Below are 24,139 nucleotides of genomic sequence, written 5' to 3'. Positions count from 1 at the left end.
TCACGTGGTGGTAAGACAGCAAACCTTATTGATTATGTTTTAGTAAACCGAAGGCTGGCAGGATCAATACAAGATACTAGGGTACATAGGAGTGCCGTCATTGATGTTAAAAGTAAGTATCACCATCTAGTAGTGTCAAGGGTTAATTTAAAGCTGAAATATTGGAAGGGTAACTACCTCCCGGGAAGTTATGATGTTGGTAGACTCCAGGATGAGAATTTGAGAGAAACTTTCCAGGAAAAGTTGAATACTAAACTTGAGAGTTTAAAATTTGATATTGTGAAAGAGGGTTGGAATAATTTTAGAAGAATAATTTGTGAAGTTTCTGAAGGCATAATAGCGAAGAAAGCTAGGACTGCAGCTGAGAGTAATAGTGAAAAAGCTTTATGTTTAATAGGAAAGATAAAGGACTTTTATAAGAATTATCTGAGTAATAAATCATATGAAAACAAAAGGAATGAAAAGAAAGTGAAGAAAGCATTAAAATATGAACTAAGGAGGTGTGAAGTGGAGGCCACGAATAAAATTGCCGAGGATCTGGAAGATGCAGCTAGACGGCATAATAGTAAAATATTGTACTGGCATCTTAACAAATTGAGAGGGAGTAGTAAATCCGGACTTGGCCCAGTTAAAGATAGGAATGGGACCGCAATTAGCGATAAGGAAAAAACTAAATAGAGATCGGCCGAACATTTTGAGAATTTGCTTAACCTAGATAGAGTTGTAGGAAATGATATAGAGGAAAATGAAAAAGTTTGTGATACCTTGGATGTGAAGGAAGGATTTGTTTTGTGAGAAGGAATTAGCGACAGTACTGAAAGGATTAAAAAATAATAAGGGTCTAGGTGCTGATAGGGTGGTAAATGAGTTTCTTAAATATGGTGGCTCTGAGGTTTGAAATAAGTTACTGAAGATTATTAATATGATATTTTAAAAAGGGGAAGTACCTAACGATTTTAGGAAAACATTAATTAAGCCCCTTTATAAGAAAGGTGATAAAAGTGACTGTTGTATTTATCGAGGCATTAGTCTGGTCTCTGTAGGTAGCAAATTACTTAGTAATATGATACTTTTTAGACTGAGAGATGCCGTAGACAAAGTTTTAAGAGAAGAGCAGTGCGGTTTTATAAAAGGTAGAGGATGAGTCGACCAAATTGTCACTGTTAGGTTAATAATTGAGATGTACCTTGAGTTTTCAATTTCTTTTGGTCCTCAGTTTCATAGATTATGAGCATGTGTTCGATTCTGTTGATAAAAGAGCTTTAGTAGAGGTTTATTCCTTTATGGTATACCAGACAAATACATTAAAGTGATTAGTGCTATGTACGAGAATAACACTGCTGCGGTTGAGGTAGGAAATGAGGTTAGCAGCTGGTTTTGTATTAAATCAGGAGTTAAGCAGGGTTGTGTTCTATCCCCCTTTATATGGATTATTTTCATGGACTTTGTTTTAAGGAGCACAGGAAAGGCAATGGAAGACCATGGAATCAAATGGGGAGGAAAAAGTCTCCTGGACTTGGATTACGCTGATGATTTCAGCATCCTAGATGAAAGTATGAGCAAAATGAATGAAGTTTTAGAGGTTTTGCGAGTTCAGGGTGCTAGAATAGGATTGAAAATTAATGTTACGAAGACTAAGTCACTAAGGCTAGGAATAAGTGAAGATGAAAAGATGACGTTGGGCAATGAAAAGATTGATCAGGAGGGCAGCTTCACTTGACTTGGTAGTATTATTAGTAAAGATGGTGGGAGCTGTGAAAGTCTTAAAAGTAGAATAGCCATGGCTCAGCGTGTTTTTTCACAGTTAAAAAAAGTTTGGAAGAATAGGAGGATAAGTCTGTAAACCAAATTTAGAATATTAGAAGCTACAGTGATGACAGTGGTCAAATATGGCTCTGAAGTATGGACGCTCCGACAAGCGGATGAAGATTTGCTAGATGTTTTCCAGAGAAATTGCTTAAGGATTGTTCTGGGTACCCAGCTGATTGACCGCATTTCAAACAATAGGCTATACGAAAAATGTGGTTCAATACCGCTCTCTAGGGCTATAATGAAAGAAAGGTTGAGGTGGCTAGGGCACGTTGTGCAAATGAAGAATGACAGATTGCCAAAAATTGTTCTTTTCGGCCAACCGTCTAGGGCTAAACGGAAAGCAGGTCGTCCTCGTCTGGGGTGGGAGGACATCATAAAGAAAGATTTAAAGGAAATAGGAACTTCGTGGGTGGGTGAAAAAAGGGAGGCTTTGAATAGATTGGGGTGGAGGAGGACCGTGCGTAGCTGTGTTGGCCTCAAGCAGCTTGTTGCTGCGGTGAGTTGTTAGTAGTAGTAGTATCTTAGTTTTGACAATATTTTCTGCAGAAACTAAGTTTCAACTGGGAGAGGGGGACAAACTGAGGTCTGGAGGGGGTACTTGCTTCCCTGCCCTATAGCAAATTACGCCCCTGGAGGAAAGCAGTCCCAAAGACATAAAATCACGATGAAAATGACCCCCTTGAATTTAACATTTCGGAGAAATAGGTTTTTCAAGCTGCTATTAACAGAAATTTGAAATTTCGGAATTTTACTAAAACGATGGCCACAAAAGGGTTGCAATTCCTAGTAATTTATCACTATTTCTAGTGAGTTTTTTATATTGCCTAAACAAAAAGATTAATAATTCAGCACATAAATCACTAGATTATAGAAGAAAATCGCTAAATCAGCCAAAAAATCCCAATAATCTAGCGATTTTTTTCTTATCGGGCGGCATTGCTGGACACAGATACGTTTTTTTTGTCTGTTTTTCAATTGCTGATTTTATCGAACTAGTTGTCACGGAATATTCGGAAATGGCCAATTTGAACGGATATTTTTTTAGTTCTCGTCTCCTATAAGGCAACTAAAAAGATCATGTCATAGCAGAGTAATTCATTTCTACTATTTGTGCCAAAAAAACAACAATTTTGGCCTGAAAAGGGTAAAGCATTATTGGACAAAAATATTCAATGTTATTACAACCATCGAAAAACTATCAACACTTATCACCAGGGTTGCTAACTGCTGACGTCCAAAAAGAGTGCAAATCAAGGCAAAAAGAGTGATTTTTGTTATAAGAGTGCAATCAAAAAATTTGCATGCGCAAGGCTGCCGCTGCTTGCGCATCACCTTTGAGGTATAAAAGCGTGTATTTCAAATGAAAAGTGTGCAAGCTGGTAACCCTATCCCTTGGGTTAATTACACTTCTGACGAGGTTGCCAACTACTGACGTTCAACGTGAATGAAAAATAACACCCAGACAGAGTGATTTTCACTCTTCTACATCCCCCTGAGGTAAAAAAAGAGTGGATTTCACGCGAAAAGTGTGCAAGTTGGCAACCGTGCTTCAAACAGCCTCCCAGTTTAATAAGTCATACTGCCACGTAATTGTACATTAGTCTCTAAACAAGCTAACATGGTTGCATTTCCGCCAAAACCTAGTTACGAACAAACTCTACCCCAGAGTAGCGGACAATCTAAACGCGATTTCGAAAACAAAAACGGTTAAGTGATGAAGAATTGCCGTTCGAAGCTGACTCAGGAATGGTAACTTTCTTTTCGATTAATCTTAATGGTGAGATTTTATTGTCAAAATGAATCTATGGAAATTAAAAAAAAAGACGGAAAAACCTCAAAATTGGCATTGGATGAAAACTACACCATTAAGTAAGTAAGTAACACTGGGTTTATTTAAAAAACAAAAAAATATACATCATCGATTCCCTGAAGCATGCTTGTGCGTGAGAAAACCCTCCCAATAAAAAAAAAAAAAAAAAAAAAAAAAAAAAAAAAAAAACATAATTAGAGCTCAATTTACCGGACCCTAAAACCAACGAACCTCCAAACAACACCCAACAAAATTATAATCATATTCAGCTGCAACAGCACCCTCGTCAAAAACATAACTTAAGTGGCATAGAATAATCAATTCAAAATATACACATCAAAACAATGGTTCTTTAGCGACTTACGAAATTCCTGCAAACCCCCAACATTCCTCAAATCCTTTGGCAAACTCTCCCAAACTAACGGAACAACATGGCGAATTGAAAACCTAGACCTAGACGTGACCATAGCTGGTCTTCGCACCAACTGAGAAGATCGTGTCAAATGATCGTGAATAGTAGACGCAAGACTAAACATTGCTGAAAAACATGATGGTAACTCCGAAGCTATATATTTAAACATAAACAGAGCATTATAGAATACGCAGATTCCTGCCAACGGTAGAATTTATACTCGTGGTAACGATGCCTCTCTGATACAAATATGTCAATTTGATTACCATAAAAAATTCTAATTACCATATTCTGCGTTACACAGAGCGGATGGAAGTGAGTTACAAATGTTTTCGACCAAACCATACAACAGTAAATGAGATATGGGTGAACCATAGAAAAATACAACATTCTCAGAATTTCACACGGAAAAAGATACCTAAGTTTACGCATAATACAAATACGACGAGACAATTTGCTGTTAACAGATGCAATATGGTCTTTAAAACTAAGGCTTTCATCAATAATAACACCTAGGTCTCCAGCACTAGTAGATCTTACAATAGTATGGTGTCCTGCTTTTATCCTATTAATCCATGGATAATGTCCAGTAATTCTACCATAAATATAAAAATTTGACTTATTATGATTCAATTTCAATTTATTCACTCGCATCCATTTTTCAATCGAAGAAATAACTTGTTTCAATATAGTCATCAACTCATTTTCATTTCTAGCAGCTACAGTAAAATGGGCATCATCAGCAAACCATGGAAGAATTCCTTTAGTACCATAAGTATCAAGGTCTAAAGAATAAGACACATTTCTTGAAGCTCTACAAAGGCCATTAATATAAACCAAAAACAACAAAGGGCCCAAAACGAAACCCTGGGATACTCCAATCGAAATATATTCAATTTTAGATGTAACTCCATCCATCACGACACACTGAGTCCTTCCACTAAGAAAACTAACTATCACATTTAGAAAATCACCACGTATACCACTACTATATAGCTTTTGAAATAGTATATCATGATCAACAGAGTCATTGGAATCACCATGGTCGGAAAACCCCATTAGGGATAATTACAGTCCCCCCTCTTGAGTAATAAGGAAAACCACTTTTTCGTAAGGGAACCATTGTTTATCTGTTTATATTTCTTCTTTCTTTTTTTGCCGCTAGCGGGGCGCTGAAACATCATAAAGATGATTAAGAACTCTTCTAAAATCTTCTTCTTCTTAAAAAAAAAAAAAACTCATTTTAAAGCAAATTTTTATGCCTGTTTTTTTTTTAATAAATGACAAATCCAATGTTAAAAGATTCTATTTTTGACAAAAACTGCAGTATCATATACAGAATGATATAGCAAACTGAATCTAATGCTTAAAAACACGCTTTAAAACTTCCCATGGAAAGTCCTTTAGATAAATCCGAAGGGTGCATTTACCCGCTAACTTCCCGTCATTTAGAGAAATAAATTTGGACTAAGCGGGAATCATCAGTCCCACTCGAAAGAGCATCATTGAGATAGTTTTTTTTATTATCAGAAAACGGTAGTTTTTTAATATCAAAGTATCGTGACCAGGGTCATATCCAAGGGGAGGTTACCCGGTTTACCCACCTACCCTCATTCAAAAAATATATTGGTTACGTTCTTTAAAATTGTTTTAGTACCCCCCTCCCCAAATATATATATATATATATATATATATATATATATATATATATATATATATATATATATATATATATATATATATATATATATATATATATATATATATATATATATATATATATATTATATATATATATATATCCCCTTCCCCAAAGATATTCTGGCTACAGTTCTGATTGTGAATAAAAAAAAAATTTGAGCTCTAGGGAAATGACTTTTAGACACGGATGCTTCTTTATTTGTTTTTTGTTTCAGGAGTGACCGTATCAAACGAGCAATCATAGAATATTAAGATGGTGCAAAAAATACCTTCCTAGCGCTCCTTAAATGAAAAAAGAGATAATACTATAGTAAAGAGCCCATTTAAGCCGTTTCGAACCGCAAAAGAATAATTTTGGGTTGAATATGTCTAAAATGTTTCTCAACAAAAAATATGAAGCCAATCGGTTTATAGCAGTGGTTCACAACCAATTTTGGACCTTGCCCGATCTCGTCATTTCTAAAATCCTGATCCCCCCTCTAGTATTTTATAACGTTTTCTAATTTTGATTTTCTAATAATTCTATTTCCAATTTCATATCGATATGAAGTTGTTCTCATTTTAATTTCTTATTTTATAGTGTTTCCTTCTGGAGAGGCCAACCAGTAAATAAGAACATTTTTTGAACCCCGTTTTCTTTTTGTTTACTGTTCATAGCCATAAGTGAGTTTTCGAATCAACAGGACAACATGAAACGATTAAAGATCAGCTTTATTTCATTAATTTTATATACTATATTAAAGACCATACAACATAACGCCTGGCGGTAGCCAAGGGGAAGAGTCGAAACTTATGGATCAAGAGTTTTGTGGGTCAAGCCCGCGGACTACCGCACGCACCGCGGAATTGACCCACCAAACAGTGAAAATAATTGAAGAATACTGAAGATTAAAGATCATTGAAGAGCATTGATGATCTAATCAATATTATCATTGATTAGATCTTCAATTTTTAAGTATAGCTTAATTGTAATTTATATCGCAAATAGTATTTTATCCCATTGTTTATACGAGTTGTCGTTAATCTATTCAATACAAATATGCAGAAATAATTTTCCCTTATCATTGTCCCTACATCATACAAAATAAATACATTTATATGGGTCGGCAAACATTAACTTTTTTTCAATTACTATTACAACATTTTTTTTTCTGATCAGTATTTTAATCAGTGTCGATTCTGTAAAAATGTGAGACAGTACGATATTCTTTTAGCTAGAAATAGAAATAAGTAAACTTGAATAATTTTTAAAGTTTACTAATATTTCCGAATTTCATAGTTTTATTTAACCTATAATTATATTTATTTAATTAATTTAATGTTTAGTACAATAGTGTGAATTAAGGTTAATTAATACAATCTAATTCAATTTTAATTTTAAAAAAGACTAATTAGGCAGAATAATTTGACAACTGAATAATCTGAATGTTTTGACAATTGGTCACTATTGTTTATTAACAAATAGGGAATAAACTAAAAAAAAAAGCAAAAATGTATATTTGATGGAAAATGAGCAAATTAAAAAGTCTCTTTTTTTTTAAATTAATCAGAAGATAATATACATCTTTTTCTTTAAAAATCTCTTTCTATAAAAATTAATCTGAAGATAATATACATATTTTTACAACATTTCAGAGAGTTAGTGAAATTCATTACAGATTTTATGAAAAATAGAGGTAAGCTGAATTTTGGCGAAAAAAATTATCGGTACAAAAATATATATGCCTAAATTCATAGTACTGATAGAGAAAAACTGAATTAACATCATTCAGGAACGCTGACGAAATTAACATCAATTTTAAAATTCTGTGCCCCTTCTGTTGATGACCTATTCTTTTATTTGTTATCTATTGAAAACATTAAAAGTTTCAAATATTTCCACTTAGAATAATTCTATCTGTAATAGATTTTTTATCAATAAATAGAAAAATACCAAATTTAGAAAAAAGATCGAACAGAAACAAAGAGAAGAGTATTAATACTTCAAACATAAGATTAAAACATGACAAAGAAACAGAAATTATTCTGCGTACTAAAGGTTCTCCTCACTTATACCTACCCTCTTAACGTTGAAGAAGTGGTTCCCAATTACTTTCGGGCCCTACCCCACCTAAGCATTTTCTATACAAAAATGTTAGGCGTATTCACATGAAGGAACCCTAAAAGGCCATTAACTTGGTATCAGTTTTGAGTCGTCGTCTAGAGATAATTTATACATATTTTATAGGTCGAAGGGTGCAAGTCCTGCCCATGACCCACCAGAGCCTGCGCCCTATGTAGGGAATGACAGATTTAGAGCAACCGGACAACTATAGTTTCTTAAGTTCAGAAGCCCATTAGATCTGCCATTGGCTGGCAGATCTTTCCGTTTTTGAGAGGGGAGGACGAAAGCTTCAAAAGGGCATTTTTAGCTTAAATTTTCAGAATTTCACGAGGTCATTCGGATTAATAAGGAGGGTGGGGCTGTACCCTCTGAACTCCCTTCATGTCAATAAATATACTTGGAATAAATAATATTCTGAAAAAAAAACATTAAATACTCTCGTGTCCGTTTTCGGGGGACATACATAAAATCCTCTCGTAATCTCGGATACATTTTCGGGTGTTATGCAAGATATATTTCTCCTGGAAAACCTTAATAATATCTTCTTCAATTTTGTAGGTATCCGCTAAGCAAAGAAGGTTAAAAATATAATTCAAACAGATTCATATTCATCAAACAAATCATCAAGATAGTTCTTGTTTTGCCCTTACATACACACAGTGGCATCGATTCACAAAAATTTTGTGATATGTAATTTTCAATATCCGAGAAGTGGAAGGGGGGGGGGGGTTGTCCGGTGTTTTTTTTTTCATAAATAAAAATGCACCAAAAAATGTATTTTCACAAATCTAAAGGGGCAGAGGCTCCCAAATTGACACCACCATGAAAATCTAGCCAATACATTTTTAAAGTGATATAACCTTGAAAAGCTGATAGATGGCATTCCATAACAGGAAAAAATTAACAATGGATTCAAAACTTTCAAAAACCCGAATGAATATGCAATGTTTTCACAATTGTTACAATTTTGGCTCCAAAAGAACCAAACGAGGGTTCAGCTCTAAAGAAAAAGAGGCGGTTTTAGGGGAGAGGCAGAGGGGAGAGGTAGAGAGGTAGAGGTAGCGCCAGGCACAGAATTTTTAGACACCCAAAACTTTAAATAAATAATCTAGGAAGCCAATTAAGATTTTGCCCCAGGCGCAAGAGAGGCCAGAACACCCCTGAAACTGAAAACATCGACAGACGATCAAACTCGTATGATTTCTATGTTTTTCTTCTTCCTTTGTTTTCTCTGTCTCTTTTTTAATGAAAATTAATCAAAAATACTTCTTGCACAAAATAAGTTTTTTTCGCAAGAAAAGTAAACAACTCCATTAAACCAAAAATGAACAAAAATAGAATCAAATAATCTACCAAGCATACAACTACCACAAACCAGTATCAATAAATAAATGAAACCCAAAACAAACAGAAACTAAAAAAAGTAAAACTCAGAACGAGCAGAAATTAATCTGAGTAGGTTTCTAAACCCTATGCTTTCTAAAATCCAGAATATAATTTGTACTTTACTGAAAAAAATTCAAAGGGATTTACTGAAAGAAAATTTCCATTGTCAGTTTAACATACATATACATACATATATCATGCTTAATTTTATTCCTTAAAATCTTAATTAATTTTTGATTTCTTAAAGTTATACAAGTGAATACATTTAAAAAATCAATAATACATTGTGCCAACATCGTTCTTTACTTAGGTAGCGCTACTGCGCTACCTATGATTCATGTGTAGCCAGTACGGCCTCAGAATGCATTTACGTAATGCTCAAGATTTCGTCTTATTTTTATATAATTGCTCAAGGTGGTTCTTCGGTGGTTTACTGAAAACGAATTATATTACAAACATTTTCTTTTGCACTTAATATTGGAAATAAACATTAAAATTACAGTAAAATTTTGAACTGATGGGCTTTATGCAACTACTATCATTATACATCAAATATTCAGTTTAATTTATTAGTTCTTTCTAAAATTGTTCAAGACCCCAAAAATTGTCCCCTTCCTTACCTGTAAAAACCTAAAGCCTACTGCATCATTTGCGCTTCACTGAAAACGAATTATATTACAAATGATGTGCGTGTAACTGAACCCCTGTATCTGAACCCCCGTGTAACTAAACCCCCGTATAACGGAACCACCGTGCAACTGAACCCTCGTATAACCGAACCCCCGTGCAACTGAACCCCGTGCAACTGAACCCTCGAGCTACTGAACCCTCATGCAACTGAACCCCCTTTAACTGAACCATCGTGCAACTCAATCCCATTTAACTGAACCCCCGTGTAACTGAATGGTCGTGCAACCCAACCCCTGTATAACCGAACCCCCGCGCGACTGAACCCCAGAGCAACTGAACCCTCGTACTACTGAACCCTCGCGCAACTCAACCACCGTACTTACGTAGGGTGAAACGCAGTAGGGTTATGAACAATAGTTCTTTAACTATGGTATAGTTATTTAACTATGGTATAGTTATTTAACCTTTAAACTGTTTTAAATAAAATGGCCGCCCAAAATTTAAATCGGATGCATTTGGGGGAAAATAGGGTGAGGCGGAAGCCCTCTGATCACTTTTAACTCTGAAAAAGTGCCCTGGAAATTCAGATTTCCAATCGAATAAGCCGCCCCCCAAATTCATACAACATTTTTTCTACAAAAACCTTATGTGTTAGCAATGAGCAACTAGCTTAACTTACAGCCCTTGCCCCAGATGCTGCTGGTGGGGTTGTTAACCCCAAAGACATGGTTATTTGATCTTCAGACTATTTTAAACAAAATGTTTTTTTTTATTTTGATCGGATGTATTTGGGGGGGGGGTGTCGGTTAAGAGGGAAAGCTGATTGTCCTGTGATTACCTTTGATTCTTCGAAATTGAAATTTCAATTTCCAATCGAATGAGCCTCCTTCAAAGTTTTTATTATCATCCCTTCTATAAAAACCTTAAATTTTAACAACTGGTAACTTGCAATAACATACAGATTGCTGATACAGGTGTATCAGCAATTTTTTTAGAACAGCTTAGCGTATCAAGATGAAACTTCTGGGGCATCTACCTGCTACTACTGGTATTAATACTGCTACTACTACTACTACTAACTCAACACTATTATTACTTCTACTGCTCCTATTACGACCTCTGCTACTATTAAACTAGCACTATAAAGGCTAAGCATATGAAGTTGAAAATTTGACAGAATGAGGTATTTGAGGTGGAACTTGAACTAAATCAAAAGACCCTATGTGCATGCAGATTTTCAAAATGGCATATCTCAAAAAGGGATTTGTGTATTAAGTTAGAACTTTCAGAGAGTGTTTAAAGGGAAAGTTAATTCACCAAAAGGAAATATGTGCACGCTCAGGCCTGGATTTACCACTAGGTCCATAGGCCCGGACCTAAAAGCGCATAATGCTAGCGAGAGCAATAAATTATCACTGAGTAATTTTTTCCTGGCAAAAACTGGACTGATGTGATTTAACGTCGCCAGGTGCACTCTGCCGCCACGCTGCCTATTCACAGAAAAGTGACTTTAAAACAACACAGGAATTCCATGGTCACTTATAAACTGTCAGATGTCTCCCAAGAATGGTAGCTGAGAGTTCGGTATTACCCCTCTCTCTCATCACTATTCGTTCATCAGTTGTATCCTGTTAACACACAGTTACATGGTTACATGGTTACACACAGTTATAGTTACATGGGGGTTCAGTTACATGAGTGTTTGGTTAAGTGGGGTTGAGTTGCATGTCGGTTCAGTTAAAGGGGGATCAGTTGCACGAGGGATCAGTAGCACGAGGGTTCAATTGCACGGGGGTTCAGTTGTATGTGGTTTCGGTTATACGGGGGTTCAGTTGCACGGGGGTTCAGTTACAGGGGATCAGTTGCTTGGGGTTCAGTTACAATGGAACCATTACAAATATTTTCGTCTCCAGGTCTTACAACATTAAAAATTAAAATAAAATTACAGTGGAATGAAATCATGAACTGATGGATCTTTAAACAATTAATATCATTATATGTCAAATATTCAATTTGATTTTGTTTATACTTTCCAAGACTGTTCAAGACACATATAGTTTAAAGTAAAGCGCCAAGACGCAGTATGTTTTAGACTTTTAAATTGAAAAAAGGAGGAAAAACTCAAACTCTTTCGTAGGGATTTTTGCTCCTTTCCAGCTTTATTTGCAAATTTAATTTAAGTTTCACCCGTTTAAGAATTATTTATTATTTTATATTAATATCTATTCCATATTTGTTTCCATCGATTCTTCGTTAAATTTCTGCTCGATTTGGGTTTCATTTACGATTCAATAGCAAAATATTTTTTTCTTTATAAGCTGGATTTGCATATTCAATTTAAGCATTACTCGATTTAAGATTTATTTTTTCATTTATAATATTAAGTGTTGGATGCTTTTTTTGGTATGATTTTTTATTTAATTTCTGTTGGTTTTGGGTTTCATTTATTCTTTAATAGTAATTTCTGGTCGTTTTGATTTTGAATTTTAAAAGGTATTTGTATCCGGTGATCTTAAGTTTAAAATGGCCTTTACTTTTCTTTGAAAAACTTTTTTTTCGGAAAGTTTTTTTTAATGAATTTTCGGTTGTTTTTGATTGCAAAAAGTTTCAAGTTTTTAAAAATACCTTATTTCAAAATCAAACTTTTTTTTCAAAATCAAATGTGCATCAAAGTATCAAAACTAGTATCAAAGTAAGAATATCAAAGTAAAAAATGGGTTTGTGTCCACCTCGGACTTTATATTATCTGATATTTAAACCATTTTTAACAAAATGGCTACCTTAAATTTTTTATCGGATGGGTTTGGGGAAAAAAGGCGTGGGGGGGGGGGTGGATAATTGCCCTTTGATCTGTTTTGACTCTTCAAAAGTGAACAAGAACTTTCCGTTTTCAACCAAATCTCTCTGAAGTTTATACGAGCATCCCTTCTGTAAGAACCATATATGCACCCGGGGCATAACTTACAACGCCTGTCCTCAGGCCCTGAGGGGTTGAGTCAACCCCGGAGCTTTAATATCTGGTATTTGAAACTATTTTTAACAAAATGACCGCCTCAAAATTTTTATCGGATGGGCTTGGGGAAGAAAAGGCGCGGAGGGGGTAGGGGCTAGTTGCCCCCCTGATGTCTTTTGACTCTGAGAAAGTGAAATAGAACTTTTAACTTCAAATCAAAATAGGGCTCTCTGAAGTTTATAGGAGCATCCCTTTCATAAGACTATATATGGCCCCAGAACATGACTTACAACGCCTGGCCCCCATGCCCTGGGGGATTGTGTTGAAACCGGAGTTTTAGTTATCTGACCTTTGAACTATTTCAAAAAAATGGCTATCTCAAAATTTGTATCGGATGGGTTTGCGGAAAAACGGTCTGCCATTGGCTGGCAGATCTTCCCGTTTTTGTGAGGGGAGGACGACAGCTCCATAAGGGCATTTTTTGCTTAATTTTTCAGAATTTCACGATGTCATTCGGATTAATAAGGAGGGTGGGGCTGTACCCTCTGAACTCCCTTCATGTCAATAATTATGCTTGGAATAAATAATACTCTGAAAAAAAAAAACATTAAATACTCTTGTGTCCGTTTTCGGGGGATATATAGAAAATCTTCTCGTAGTTTTGGGTACATTTTCAGGGGTTATGAAAGATATATTTCTCCTGGGAAACATTAATAACATCTTCGTCAATTTTGTAGCTATCCGCTAAACAAAGAAGGTTAATAATATAATTCAAACAGACTCATATTCATCAAACAAATCATCAGGATAGTTCTTGTTTTGCCCTTACATACACACAGTGGCGTCGATTCACAAAAATTAATAGATATGTAATTTTCAATATCCGAGAAGTGGAAGGGGGGGGGGGGGGGTTGTCCGGTGTTTTTTTTTTCATAAATAAAAATGCACCAAAAAATGTATTTTCACAAATCTAAAGGGGCAGAGGCTCCCAAATTGACACCACCATGAAAATCTAGCCAATACATTTTTAAAGTGATATAACCTTGAAAAGCTGATAGATGGCATTCCATAACAGGAAAAAATTAACAATGGATTCAAAACTTTCAAAAACACGAATGAATATGCAATGTTTTCACAATTGTTACAATTTTGGCTCCAAAAGAACCAAACGAGGGTTCAGCTCTAAAGAAAAAGAGGCGGTTTTAGGGGAGAGGCAGAGGGGAGAGGTAGAGAGGTAGAGGTAGCGCCAGGCACAGAATTTTTAGACACCCAAAACTTTAAATAAATAATCTAGGAAGCCAATTAAGATTTTGCCCCAGGCACAAGAGAGGCCAGGACCGTCCTAAAGCTGAAAACATCGACAGAAGATCAAAGTCGTACTATTTCTAATTTTTTTCTTCCTCCTTTGTTTTCTCTGTTTCTTTTTTAATGAAAATTAATCAAAAAAACTTTTTGAACAAAATAAGTTTTTTTCGAAAGAAAATTAAACAACTCCATTAAACCAAAAATGAACAAAAATAGAATCAAATAATCTACCAAGCATACAACTACCACAAACCAGTATCAATAAATAAATGAAACCCAAAACAAACATAAATTAAAATCAGTCAAACTCAAAACGAGTAGAAATTAATCTGAGTAGGGTTCTAAATCCCATGCTTTCTAAAAGCCAGAATATAATTTGTACTTTACTGAAAAAAATTCAAATGAATTTACTGAAAAAAAATGTGCATTGTCAGTTTAATATACATATACATACATATATCATGCTTAATTTTATTCCTTAAAATCCTAATTAATTTCTGATTTCTTAAAGTTATAAAAGTGAAAACATTTAAAAAATAAATAATACATTGTGCCAACATCGTTCTTTACTTAGGCAGCGCTATTCCGCTACCTATGATTCATGTGTAGCCAGTACGGTCTCAGAATGCATTTACGTAATGCTCAAGATTTCGTCTTATTTTTATATAATCGCTCAAGGTGGTTCTTCGGTGGTTTACTGAAAACGAATTGTATTACAAATATTTTCTTTTGTACTTAATATTGGAAATAAACATTAAAATTACAGTAAAATTTTGAACTGATGAGCTTTTTGCAACTAATATCATTATACATCAAATATTCAATTTAATTTATTAGTTCTTTCTAAATTGTTCAAGACCCCAAAAATTGTCCCCTTCCTTACCTGTAAAAACCTAAAGCCTACTGCATCCTTGGCGCTTCACTGAAAACGAATTATATTACAAATGATGTGCGTGTAACTGAACCCCTGTATCTGAACTCCCGTGTAACTAAACCCCCGTATAACGGAACCACCGTGCAACTGAACCCTCGTATAACCGAACCCCCGTGCAACTGAACCCCGTGCAACTGAACCCTCGAGCTACTGAACCCTCATGCAACTGAACCCCCTTTAACTGAACCCTCGTGCAACTCAATCCCATTTAACTCAAACCCGCGTGTAAATGAACCCCCGTGCAACTGAACCCCCGTATAACCAAACCCCCGTGTAACTGAACCCCCGTGCAACTGAACCCTCCTGCTACTGAACCCTCGCGCAACTCAACCACCGTACTTACATTGGGTAAAAAACAATAGGGTTATGAACCATAGTTATTTAACTATAGTATAGTTATTTAACCTTTAAACTGTTTTAAATAAAATGGCCGTCCCAAAATTTAGATCGGATGTATTTGGGGGGAAAATAGGGTGGGGTGGAAGTCCTTCGATCACTTTTAACTCTGAAAAAGTGCACTGGAAATTCTGATTTCCAATCGAATTAGCCCCCCCCCCCAAAGTTCATACAACATTTTTTCTACAAAAACCTTATGTGTTAGCAATGAGCAACTACCTTAACTTACAGCCCTTGCCCCAGATGCTGCTGGTGGGTTTGTTAACCCCAAAGACTTGGTTTTTTGATTTTCAGACTATTTTAAAAAAAATTTTTGTTTTTATTTTTATCGGATGTATTTGGGGGGGGGGGGGGTGTCGGTTAAGAGGGAAAGGCTGATTGTCCTGTGATTACCTTTGATTCTTCGAAATTTAAATTTCAATTTCCAATCGAATGAGCCTCCTTCAAAGTTTTTATTATCATCCCTTCTATAAAAACCTTAAATTTTAACAACTGGTAACTTGCAATAACATACAGATTGCTGATACAGGTGTATCAGCAATTTTTTAGAACAGCTTAGCGTATCAAGATGAAACTTCTGGGGCATCTACCTGCTACTACTGGTATTAATACTGCTACTACTACTACTACTAACTCAACACTATTATTACTTCTACTGCTCCTATTACGACCTCTGCTACTATTAAACTAGCACTATAAAGGCTAAGCATATGAAGTTGAAAATTTGACAGAATGAGGTATTTGAGGTGGAACTTGAACTAAATCAAAAGACCCTATGTGCATGCTATGTGCAAACTTTTTTTCGGAAAGTTTTTTTTAATTAGTTTTTGTTCGTTTTTGATTGCAAAAAGTTTCAAGTTTTTAAAAATACCTTATTTCAAAATAAAACTTTTTTTCAAAATCAAATGTGCATCGAAGTATCAAATCTAGTATCAAAGTAACAATATCAAAGTAAAAAATTGGTTTGTGTCCACCTCGGACTTTATATTATCTGATGTTTAAACTATTTTTAACAAAATGGCTACCTTAAAGTTTTTATCGTATGGGTTTGGGGAAAAAAGGCGTGGGGGGGGGGGTGGATAATTGCCCTTCGATCTGTTTCGTATCTTTAAAAGTGAACTAGAACTTTCCGTTTTCAACCAAATCTCTCTGAAGTTTATACGAGCACCCCTTCTGAAAGAATCATATGTGTAACCAGGGCATAAATTACAACGCCTCTACCCGGGACCTGAGAGGTTGAGTCGACGCCAGAGTTTTAATATATGATGCTTGAAGCTATTTTTAACAAAATGACCGCCTCAAAATTTTTTTCGGATGGGCTCGGGGAAGAATAGGCGCGGAGGGGGTAGGGGCTAGTTGCCCCCCTGATGTCTTTTGACTCTGAGAAAGTGAAATAGAACTTTTAACTTCAAATCAAAATAGGGCTCTCTGAAGTTTATAGGAGCATCCCTTTCATAAGACTATATATGGCCCCAGAACATGACTTACAACGCCTGGCCCCCATGCCCTGGGGGATTGTGTTGAAACCGGAGTTTTAGTTATCTGACCTTTGAACTATTTCAAAAAAATGGCTATCTCAAAATTTGTATCGGATGGGTTTGCGGAAAAACGGTCTGCCATTGGCTGCGGAAAAACGGGCGTGGTACTAGTTGCCCTCCGCTCTCTTTTGACTATTAAAAGTTGAACTAGAACTTTCAATTTCCATTCAAATGAGCCCTCTTTGAAGTTTATACGAGGATTTCTTCCATAAGAACCATATATGCCACCAGGGCGTAACTTGCAGTGCCTGTCCCCAGGCCCTGGGGGTTTGTGTCGAAACCGGTGTTTTGTTATCTGACCTTGAACTATTTTTAACACAGTGGCTATATAAAAATTTTTATCGGATGCATTTAGGTGAAAAGAGTTAGGTGAAAGAGTGGGATAGTTGCCCACTCATATCTTTTGACTCTTAAAAACTTAATTAGAACTTTCAATTTCCAATCAAATAAGCCCTCTCTGAAGTTTATACGCGCATCCCTTCCCTAAGAGCTATATATACCCGTCGGGCATAAACTACAACGCCTACCCCAGGCCCTGAAGCATTGTGCCGACCCCGGAGTTTTTGTCATATGATCTTTGAACCATTTTGAAAAAACAGATCTCTCAAAGTTCTTATCGGATGGGTTTGAGGAAAATAGGGCGTGGAGGGGGCTAGTTTCCCTCCGATCTCTTTTGACACTTAAAAAGTGAACGAGAACTTTCAATTTTCAATCAAATGAGCCCTCTTCGAGCTGTTGCCCTTAGATATCTTTTGACTAATAAAAAGTGAACTAGAACTTTCAATTTCCAATCAAATGAGCCCTCTTTGAAGTTTATACGAGCATCTCTTTCATAAGAACCATATGCGCCCCCAAGACAACCCTTACAACACCTACCCCCCGGGCCCTGGGGTGTTGTCAAAACCAGAGTTTTGTTATCTAATTTTTGAACAGTTTAAAAAATGGCTATCTCAAAATTTGTAGCGGACGGGTTTGGTGAAAAAAGGGCGTGGAGGAGAGGCTAGTTGCCCTTCAGTCTCTTGACTCTTAAAAAGTGAACTATAACTTTCAATTTCCGATCAAATGAGTCCTCCATGAAGTTTATACGAGCATCCCTTTTATAAGAGCCATACATACCTTCAGGGCATAACTTAGAACGCCTTTCCCCGGGCCCTGGGGGCTGTATTGACACCAGAGTTTTTCTTATCGACCCTTGAACTATTTTTAACAAAATATCTATCTCAAAATTTTAATCAGATTGGTTTGGAAAAAGAAGGCATGGGGGGAAGAGGGAGGGACTAGTTGCCCTCGGGTCTCTTTTGACTCTTAAAAAGTGAACTCGAACTTTCAATTTCCAGTCAAATGAGCCCTCTCCGAAGTTTATACGAGCATCCTTTTCATAAGAACCATATATGCCCCAGGGCATAACATGATCATAAATCATTTATTTTTTTATTTCTTAAAGTTATATAAGTGAAAACATTTAAAAATAAATAATACATTGTGCCAACATCGTTCTTTATTTAGGCAGCACTATTGCGCTGCCTATATATCATGTGTAGCCAGTACGGTCTCAGAATGCATTTACGTAATGTTCAAGAGTTCGTCTTATTTTTATATAATTGCTCAAGGTGGTTCAAAATCAAATTCCCAACAGGTAGATTTATCTACCAGTTTCTATGTTTGAATACACCGGTCATTAATTATTATATAGCCTAAAGCCCCCCCCCCCCACACACATCCATCATTTCCCCATACATTCAATCAAAATTTTGAAATACTGATTTTGCCGTTTTGTTCAGCATAGTTGAAAGGTCCTGTACTTATGTCTTTGAGGATGTCAACCCCCTATAGCCCTCACAGCCAGTGGCGTCGTTGAAGGGGGGCAAGGGGGGAGGGCAGTTTCCCCTCCAATAAGTTGGAAAGAAACTATAATTTATTTAGTAGCTTTAAAAAATGTTGCTTGTTTTAAGTGTCAAATTTTCTCTTTGCTTTGAGGACATCATTTTATTCCTTAAAATCTTAATTATTTTTTGATTTCTTAAAGTTATGAAGGTGAAAACATTTAAAAAATAAATAGTACATTGTGCCAACATCGTTCTTCACTTCGGCAGTGCTATTGCTCTGCCTATGATTCATGTGTAGCCAGTACGGTCTCAGAATGCACTTACGTAATGTTCAAGAGTTCGTCTTATTGTTAAATAATTGCTCAAGGTGGTTCAAATTCGAATTCGCAACAGGTAGATTTATCTACCAGTTTCTATGTTTGAATAAACCGGTAATTAATTATTATATAGCCCAAAGCCCCCCCCCCACACCTATGATTTTCTAAAACACGCCCAATCAAAATTTTGAGATTCTGATTTTGCCATTTTGTTCAGCATAATCGAAAGGTCCTGTAATTATCTCTTTGAGGATGTAAACACCCTATAGTTCTCAGAGCCAATGGCGTCGTTGAAGGCGAGCAAGGGGGTAGTTTCCCCTCCAATAATTTGGAAAAAAACTATAATTCATTAAGTAGATTTAAAACTGTTACTGGTTTTAAGTGTCAAATTTGCTTTATATTTTGAGGACATCATTTTTATAAAATTAATCCATGCTCGTTTTTAACAAAGGGAAAACGAGAAAAATAGGGGCCATTAATACTTCATAATATGTTTCACACTAATATTTTTTCAAACATACTGCCTTTGAAACCTTATCATTAAGTAAAAATGTAAGTCTAGTTAATGGCAAAATTGAAAGATGTTCTATGCTTCCTGTTTCGCCATATGTGCTCTGGTTAATTTTTCCCTCTGATATTTAAGATGCTATTACTTCCTAAAATCTATCAGTTAAAGATTAGGTTTTATTGTTTGAAAACTTTCAAAAGTGGAAAGGAATACATCCTCTAAATCTAAAAATAGGACAGAAATGGAATCATTGAAGAATAAGGAGGTTTTATACTGTGAATATAATTTTCTGAATGAAAAAGAAATCATTGAAAAAGAATATAAGACTTAGTGTTATTTATAATGATATTCATACTATATCTAGATAGGTAACTCTTATTTTTATATAATTGCTCAAGGTGGTTCAAATTCCCAACAAGTAGATTTATCTACCAGTTTCTATGTTTGAATAAACCGGTAGATTTTTAAGTTTAAAATAGCCTTTACTTTTCTTTGAAAAACTTCTATTTCGGATAGTTTTCTTTAATTAATTTAGAATAGAAGTATGTTTGGGAGAATGAAATAGATTACGCCAACTAGCGAGAATTCAGGTCTCTTTTCCTTTTTCTATCTTTGTGCTCAAAGTTAGGGTTGCATCCTGGGGTGGGGACCCAATTCTTTAACTCATTAATTGGTCCTAAAAACAGAGATGAAAAACAGCTACGTCTTCTAAAAAAGTAAAAAATATTTCTCCAACTCGTACATGCAGGCAGAAAAATATTGAATCTGTTAGACAAAGTCCATAGGAGTCAAATTCCTTTCTTTTTCATTCTTTTTGTAACGTCTCCTCCAATAGTTTTTTTTATACACCCTACCTCCAAACACAATACCCGGATACGGTCCAGGTCAAAGTCATCCTTGGCTGAATGCAAATGTAAATGGAGAATGCAAAATTAGGTATTGTTTTTGTTTGCCAATTCAAGAAACGGAGAGAAAATTTAACCCCAACTATCTAGATAGTTGTTTTTTTGTTTATGCCGCAATGATGCCAAGAATTATTTATTTTTTAAATGTTTTCACTTTCATAACTTTAAGAAATCAGAAAACAATTAAGATTTTAAGGAATAAAATGATGTCCTCAAAGTAAAGAGAAAATTTGACACTTAAAACAAGCAACAGTTTTAAAGCTACTTAATAAATTATAGTTTTTTCCAAATTATTGGAGGGGAAACTGCCCCCCCCCCTCTTGCCCCCCTTCAACGACGCCACTGGCTGTGAGGGCTATATGGGGTTGACATCCTCAAAGACATAATTACAGGACCTTTCAACTATGCTGAACAAAATGGCAAAATCAGAATCTCATAATTTTGATTGGACGTGTTTTGGGAAATGATAGGTGTAAGTATGGGGGGGGGGGGGCTTTGGGCTATACAATAATTAATTACCGGTTTATTCAAACACAGAAATTAGTAGATAAATCTACCTGTTGCGAATTTGATTTTGAACCACCTTGAGCAATTATATAAAAATAAGACGAACTCTTGAACATTACGTAAATGCATTCTGAGACCGTTCTGGCTCCACAGCCTACCTATGAATTATAGGCAGCTCAATAGTGCTGCCTAAGTAAAGAACGACGTTGGCACAATGTATTATTTATTTTTAAGTGTTTTCACTTTTATAACTTTAAGAAATAAAAAAATTAATGATTTATGATCATGTTATGCCCTGGGGCATATATGGTTCTTATGAAAGGGATGCTCGTATAAACATCGGAGAGGGCTTATTTGACTGGAAATTGAAAGTTCGAGTTCACTTTTTAATAGTCAAAAGAGACCCGAGGGCAACTAGCCCCTCCCCCCCCCCCATGCCTTCTTTTTCCAAACCCATCTGATGAAAATTTTGAGATAGATATTTTGTTAAAAATAGTTCAAGGGTCGATAAGAAAAACTCTGGTGTCAATACAGCCCCCCAGGACCCGGGGAAAGACGTTCTAAGTTATGCCCTGAAGGTATGTATGGTTCTTATAAAAGGGATGCTCGTATAAACTTCATGGGGGACTCATTTGATCGGAAATTGAAAGTTATAATTCACTTCTTAAGAGTCAAGAGACTGAGGGGCAACTAGCCTCTCCTCCGCGCCCTTTTTTCACCAAACCCGTCCGCTACAAATTTTGAGATAGCCATTTTTTTTTAAAAACTGTTCAAAAACTAGATAAAAAAACTCATGTTTCGACAATACCCCAGGGCCCGGGGGGTAGGTGTTGTCTTGGGGGTTTATATGGTTCTTATGAAAGAGATGCTCGTAAAAACTTCAAAGAGGGCTGATTTGATTGGAAATTGAAAGTTCTAGTTCACTTTTTAGAGTCAAAAGATATCTGAGGGCAACTAGCCGGAGAGGGCTCATTTGATTGGAAATTGAAAGTTCTCGTTCACTTTTTAAGAGTCAAAAGTGATCGGAGGGAAACTATCCTCAGGCAGCTCTAGACTGTTCTTGAATCTAAACTTGACTAAAGAGTAACAGTTGAAAGTCACTGGTAGGATGCAAGCTAACTCTGACCATCTTTCCTAGTCAGGATACATGGCCCAAAATAGTGGCTTGTTCACATAGCCACCAGAAGCCTACTAGATTGAATGAAAATAGTCTCCTTTAATGAGATAGCAAAAAAGGAAAACTAAGTGAAAATGCACATATAATGCACTAATGCACTAATGCACTAATTGGAGGAAGATTGGCCATCAAAAAATCAATATGCTAGGTGAGTTTATAGACACATTTCTGCCCTGGCCATTCTTTCTATTATTGCATATTTTTTTTCTAATTAAAGAAATATATTCGTGATATTGTTACTCTCAATTAACTGCATTTATTAATTTTGATTAATTAACTCAATCAGAAGTATTAAAACTCCAACTGACTCAGGTCAGCTCTAGATTCCTCGAACCAACGAGCGGTCTACAGAGTAGTCATTTGCCAAAAATCACACGAGAGTTAGGAAGTTATTTAGATTGAACTTGCAAACACACCTTAAATAGATCTTACCTTGATTTTACAAATTCTCAGAACCATACTTTCACCAATTTTCTTCACCAGAATCTCACAGCTTTTTGCCGGATATATTTTCAAAATACACTCAAACAAGCTCCGGGACAGTTGATGAACTAGGAGTTTATAGTCACCCATTTCTTCAAGAATAGACGCCAACAAGTGCAGACTTTCAGGTTTATGGCAAGTCAATTCCAAATCACCAGCTTCGTAAATTTGCCAAGACACTCTTTCTTGCCATTGATGGTCCAAGTTTGCCAGTAGTTGTGATTTTAGTTTGGATATTTCAACTTCTAAAACTGGAAGGATCTCTAGTTCTTGATGCATTGATAACGACTCAAGAAGGGTCTCAGCTTCGGATATTAAATCAGCAATACATTTCAAACCCTTCAAATCCTTCTGATTCAAGCTTCCTATCTGATTGAGGATTGAATCTATTCGTAGAAGTGGTCTGATAACATCAGCTTCACGTTTTAAGACATTCAATTCATTTTCAAGGGCTTTCTTCTTAGTGGATGCTGAGCTTACTTCCTCCAACAACTGCAAAACAGACACATTAATATGAATTGACTGCAGTAGCTTGAAAGGCATACAAAACTGAAGTTCACAGCTCAAGGGGTTCCCCTTGCTCAGCTTGCTAATATCCCACTAGAGAACGTTCAGATGTATAGATTTTACTATACAAATTTGCAAAAAATGCGCTACAATTTTTAGCCCTTTGCACAGGCTTCGGTACCCAAGTTCTGTTTTATAATTCACGTAGAGAAGTGAAGAGCGGAAAAAGAGAAAATCTTGACAATATATCTTTTGTGGGGCTTATGGAAAGTCCCCCCCCCTCCCATAAAAACATTAAAAAAATGACAAGTGGTCACATTGTAAAGCGCAAAAAACAAAGCCCTACCAAATTGAATGGAAAAACCCTCCTATAGGCTTGATCAATGTCATCAACTTAAAGGTGGGTCAGGGCAGTGTTTCCGCTTTGACTGATTTTCTTTTAAATTGTTCAACTTCTGAGCTTTGCAAAGGTAAAACTATCATACATGATCAAAGAAATTACTCCTGAAAATGTTCTCGATAACAAACTTGTCAAATATTTTCAATTTTTATTTTTCAGAATTTCTTGCTTACTAAACCAAAAATGTCTTATTTATCGCAAATCTACTCGGAGCTAAGAGTCGTTATTCCCTCAAATGAAAGATTACTAGAATAAATAATTACAAGTAAGACATGATCATAGTAGAAATCTCGTTTTTATCACGCTTTCGTCAGTTCTTACGCTAATTAAATAAAAAAAAATCAAGTTTTTTAAACTGAAAGTAAGGAGCGACATTAAAACTTAAAACGAACAGAAATTATTCCGTATATGAAAGGGGATGTCCCCTCCTTAACGCCTAGCTCTTTACGCTAAAGTTTTTTATTGTTTTAAAAAATAAAGTTGTGAGACAGAGTCAAACTTTAGCGTAAAGAACGAAGCGTTGAGGAG

At 35.7% G+C, this 24,139-nt stretch overlaps 1 protein-coding gene across 1 annotated transcript in view; it reads right to left on the bottom strand.

Annotated features, from left to right (window-relative positions):
* Positions 1–24,139, bottom strand: part of Zw10 (Zeste-white 10 kinetochore protein) — a 199,753-nt gene that overhangs the window by 137,911 nt on the left and 37,703 nt on the right. The window contains exon 3 of the mRNA XM_089090240.1: positions 22,654–23,196. Coding sequence (XP_088946366.1) covers positions 22,654–23,196 — 543 coding nt within the window. The remainder of the gene's footprint in view (positions 1–22,653; positions 23,197–24,139) is intronic.

Source organism: Artemia sp. Qi Xiang Cuo, chromosome 6 (genome assembly GCF_049724085.1).
Source record: "Artemia sp. Qi Xiang Cuo chromosome 6, ASM4972408v1, whole genome shotgun sequence".
NCBI classification, from domain to species: Eukaryota; Metazoa; Arthropoda; class Branchiopoda; order Anostraca; family Artemiidae; genus Artemia; species Artemia sp. Qi Xiang Cuo.
The sequence above is the reverse complement of the archived record's forward strand: the minus strand, read 5'-3'. Positions and strand labels throughout refer to the sequence as shown.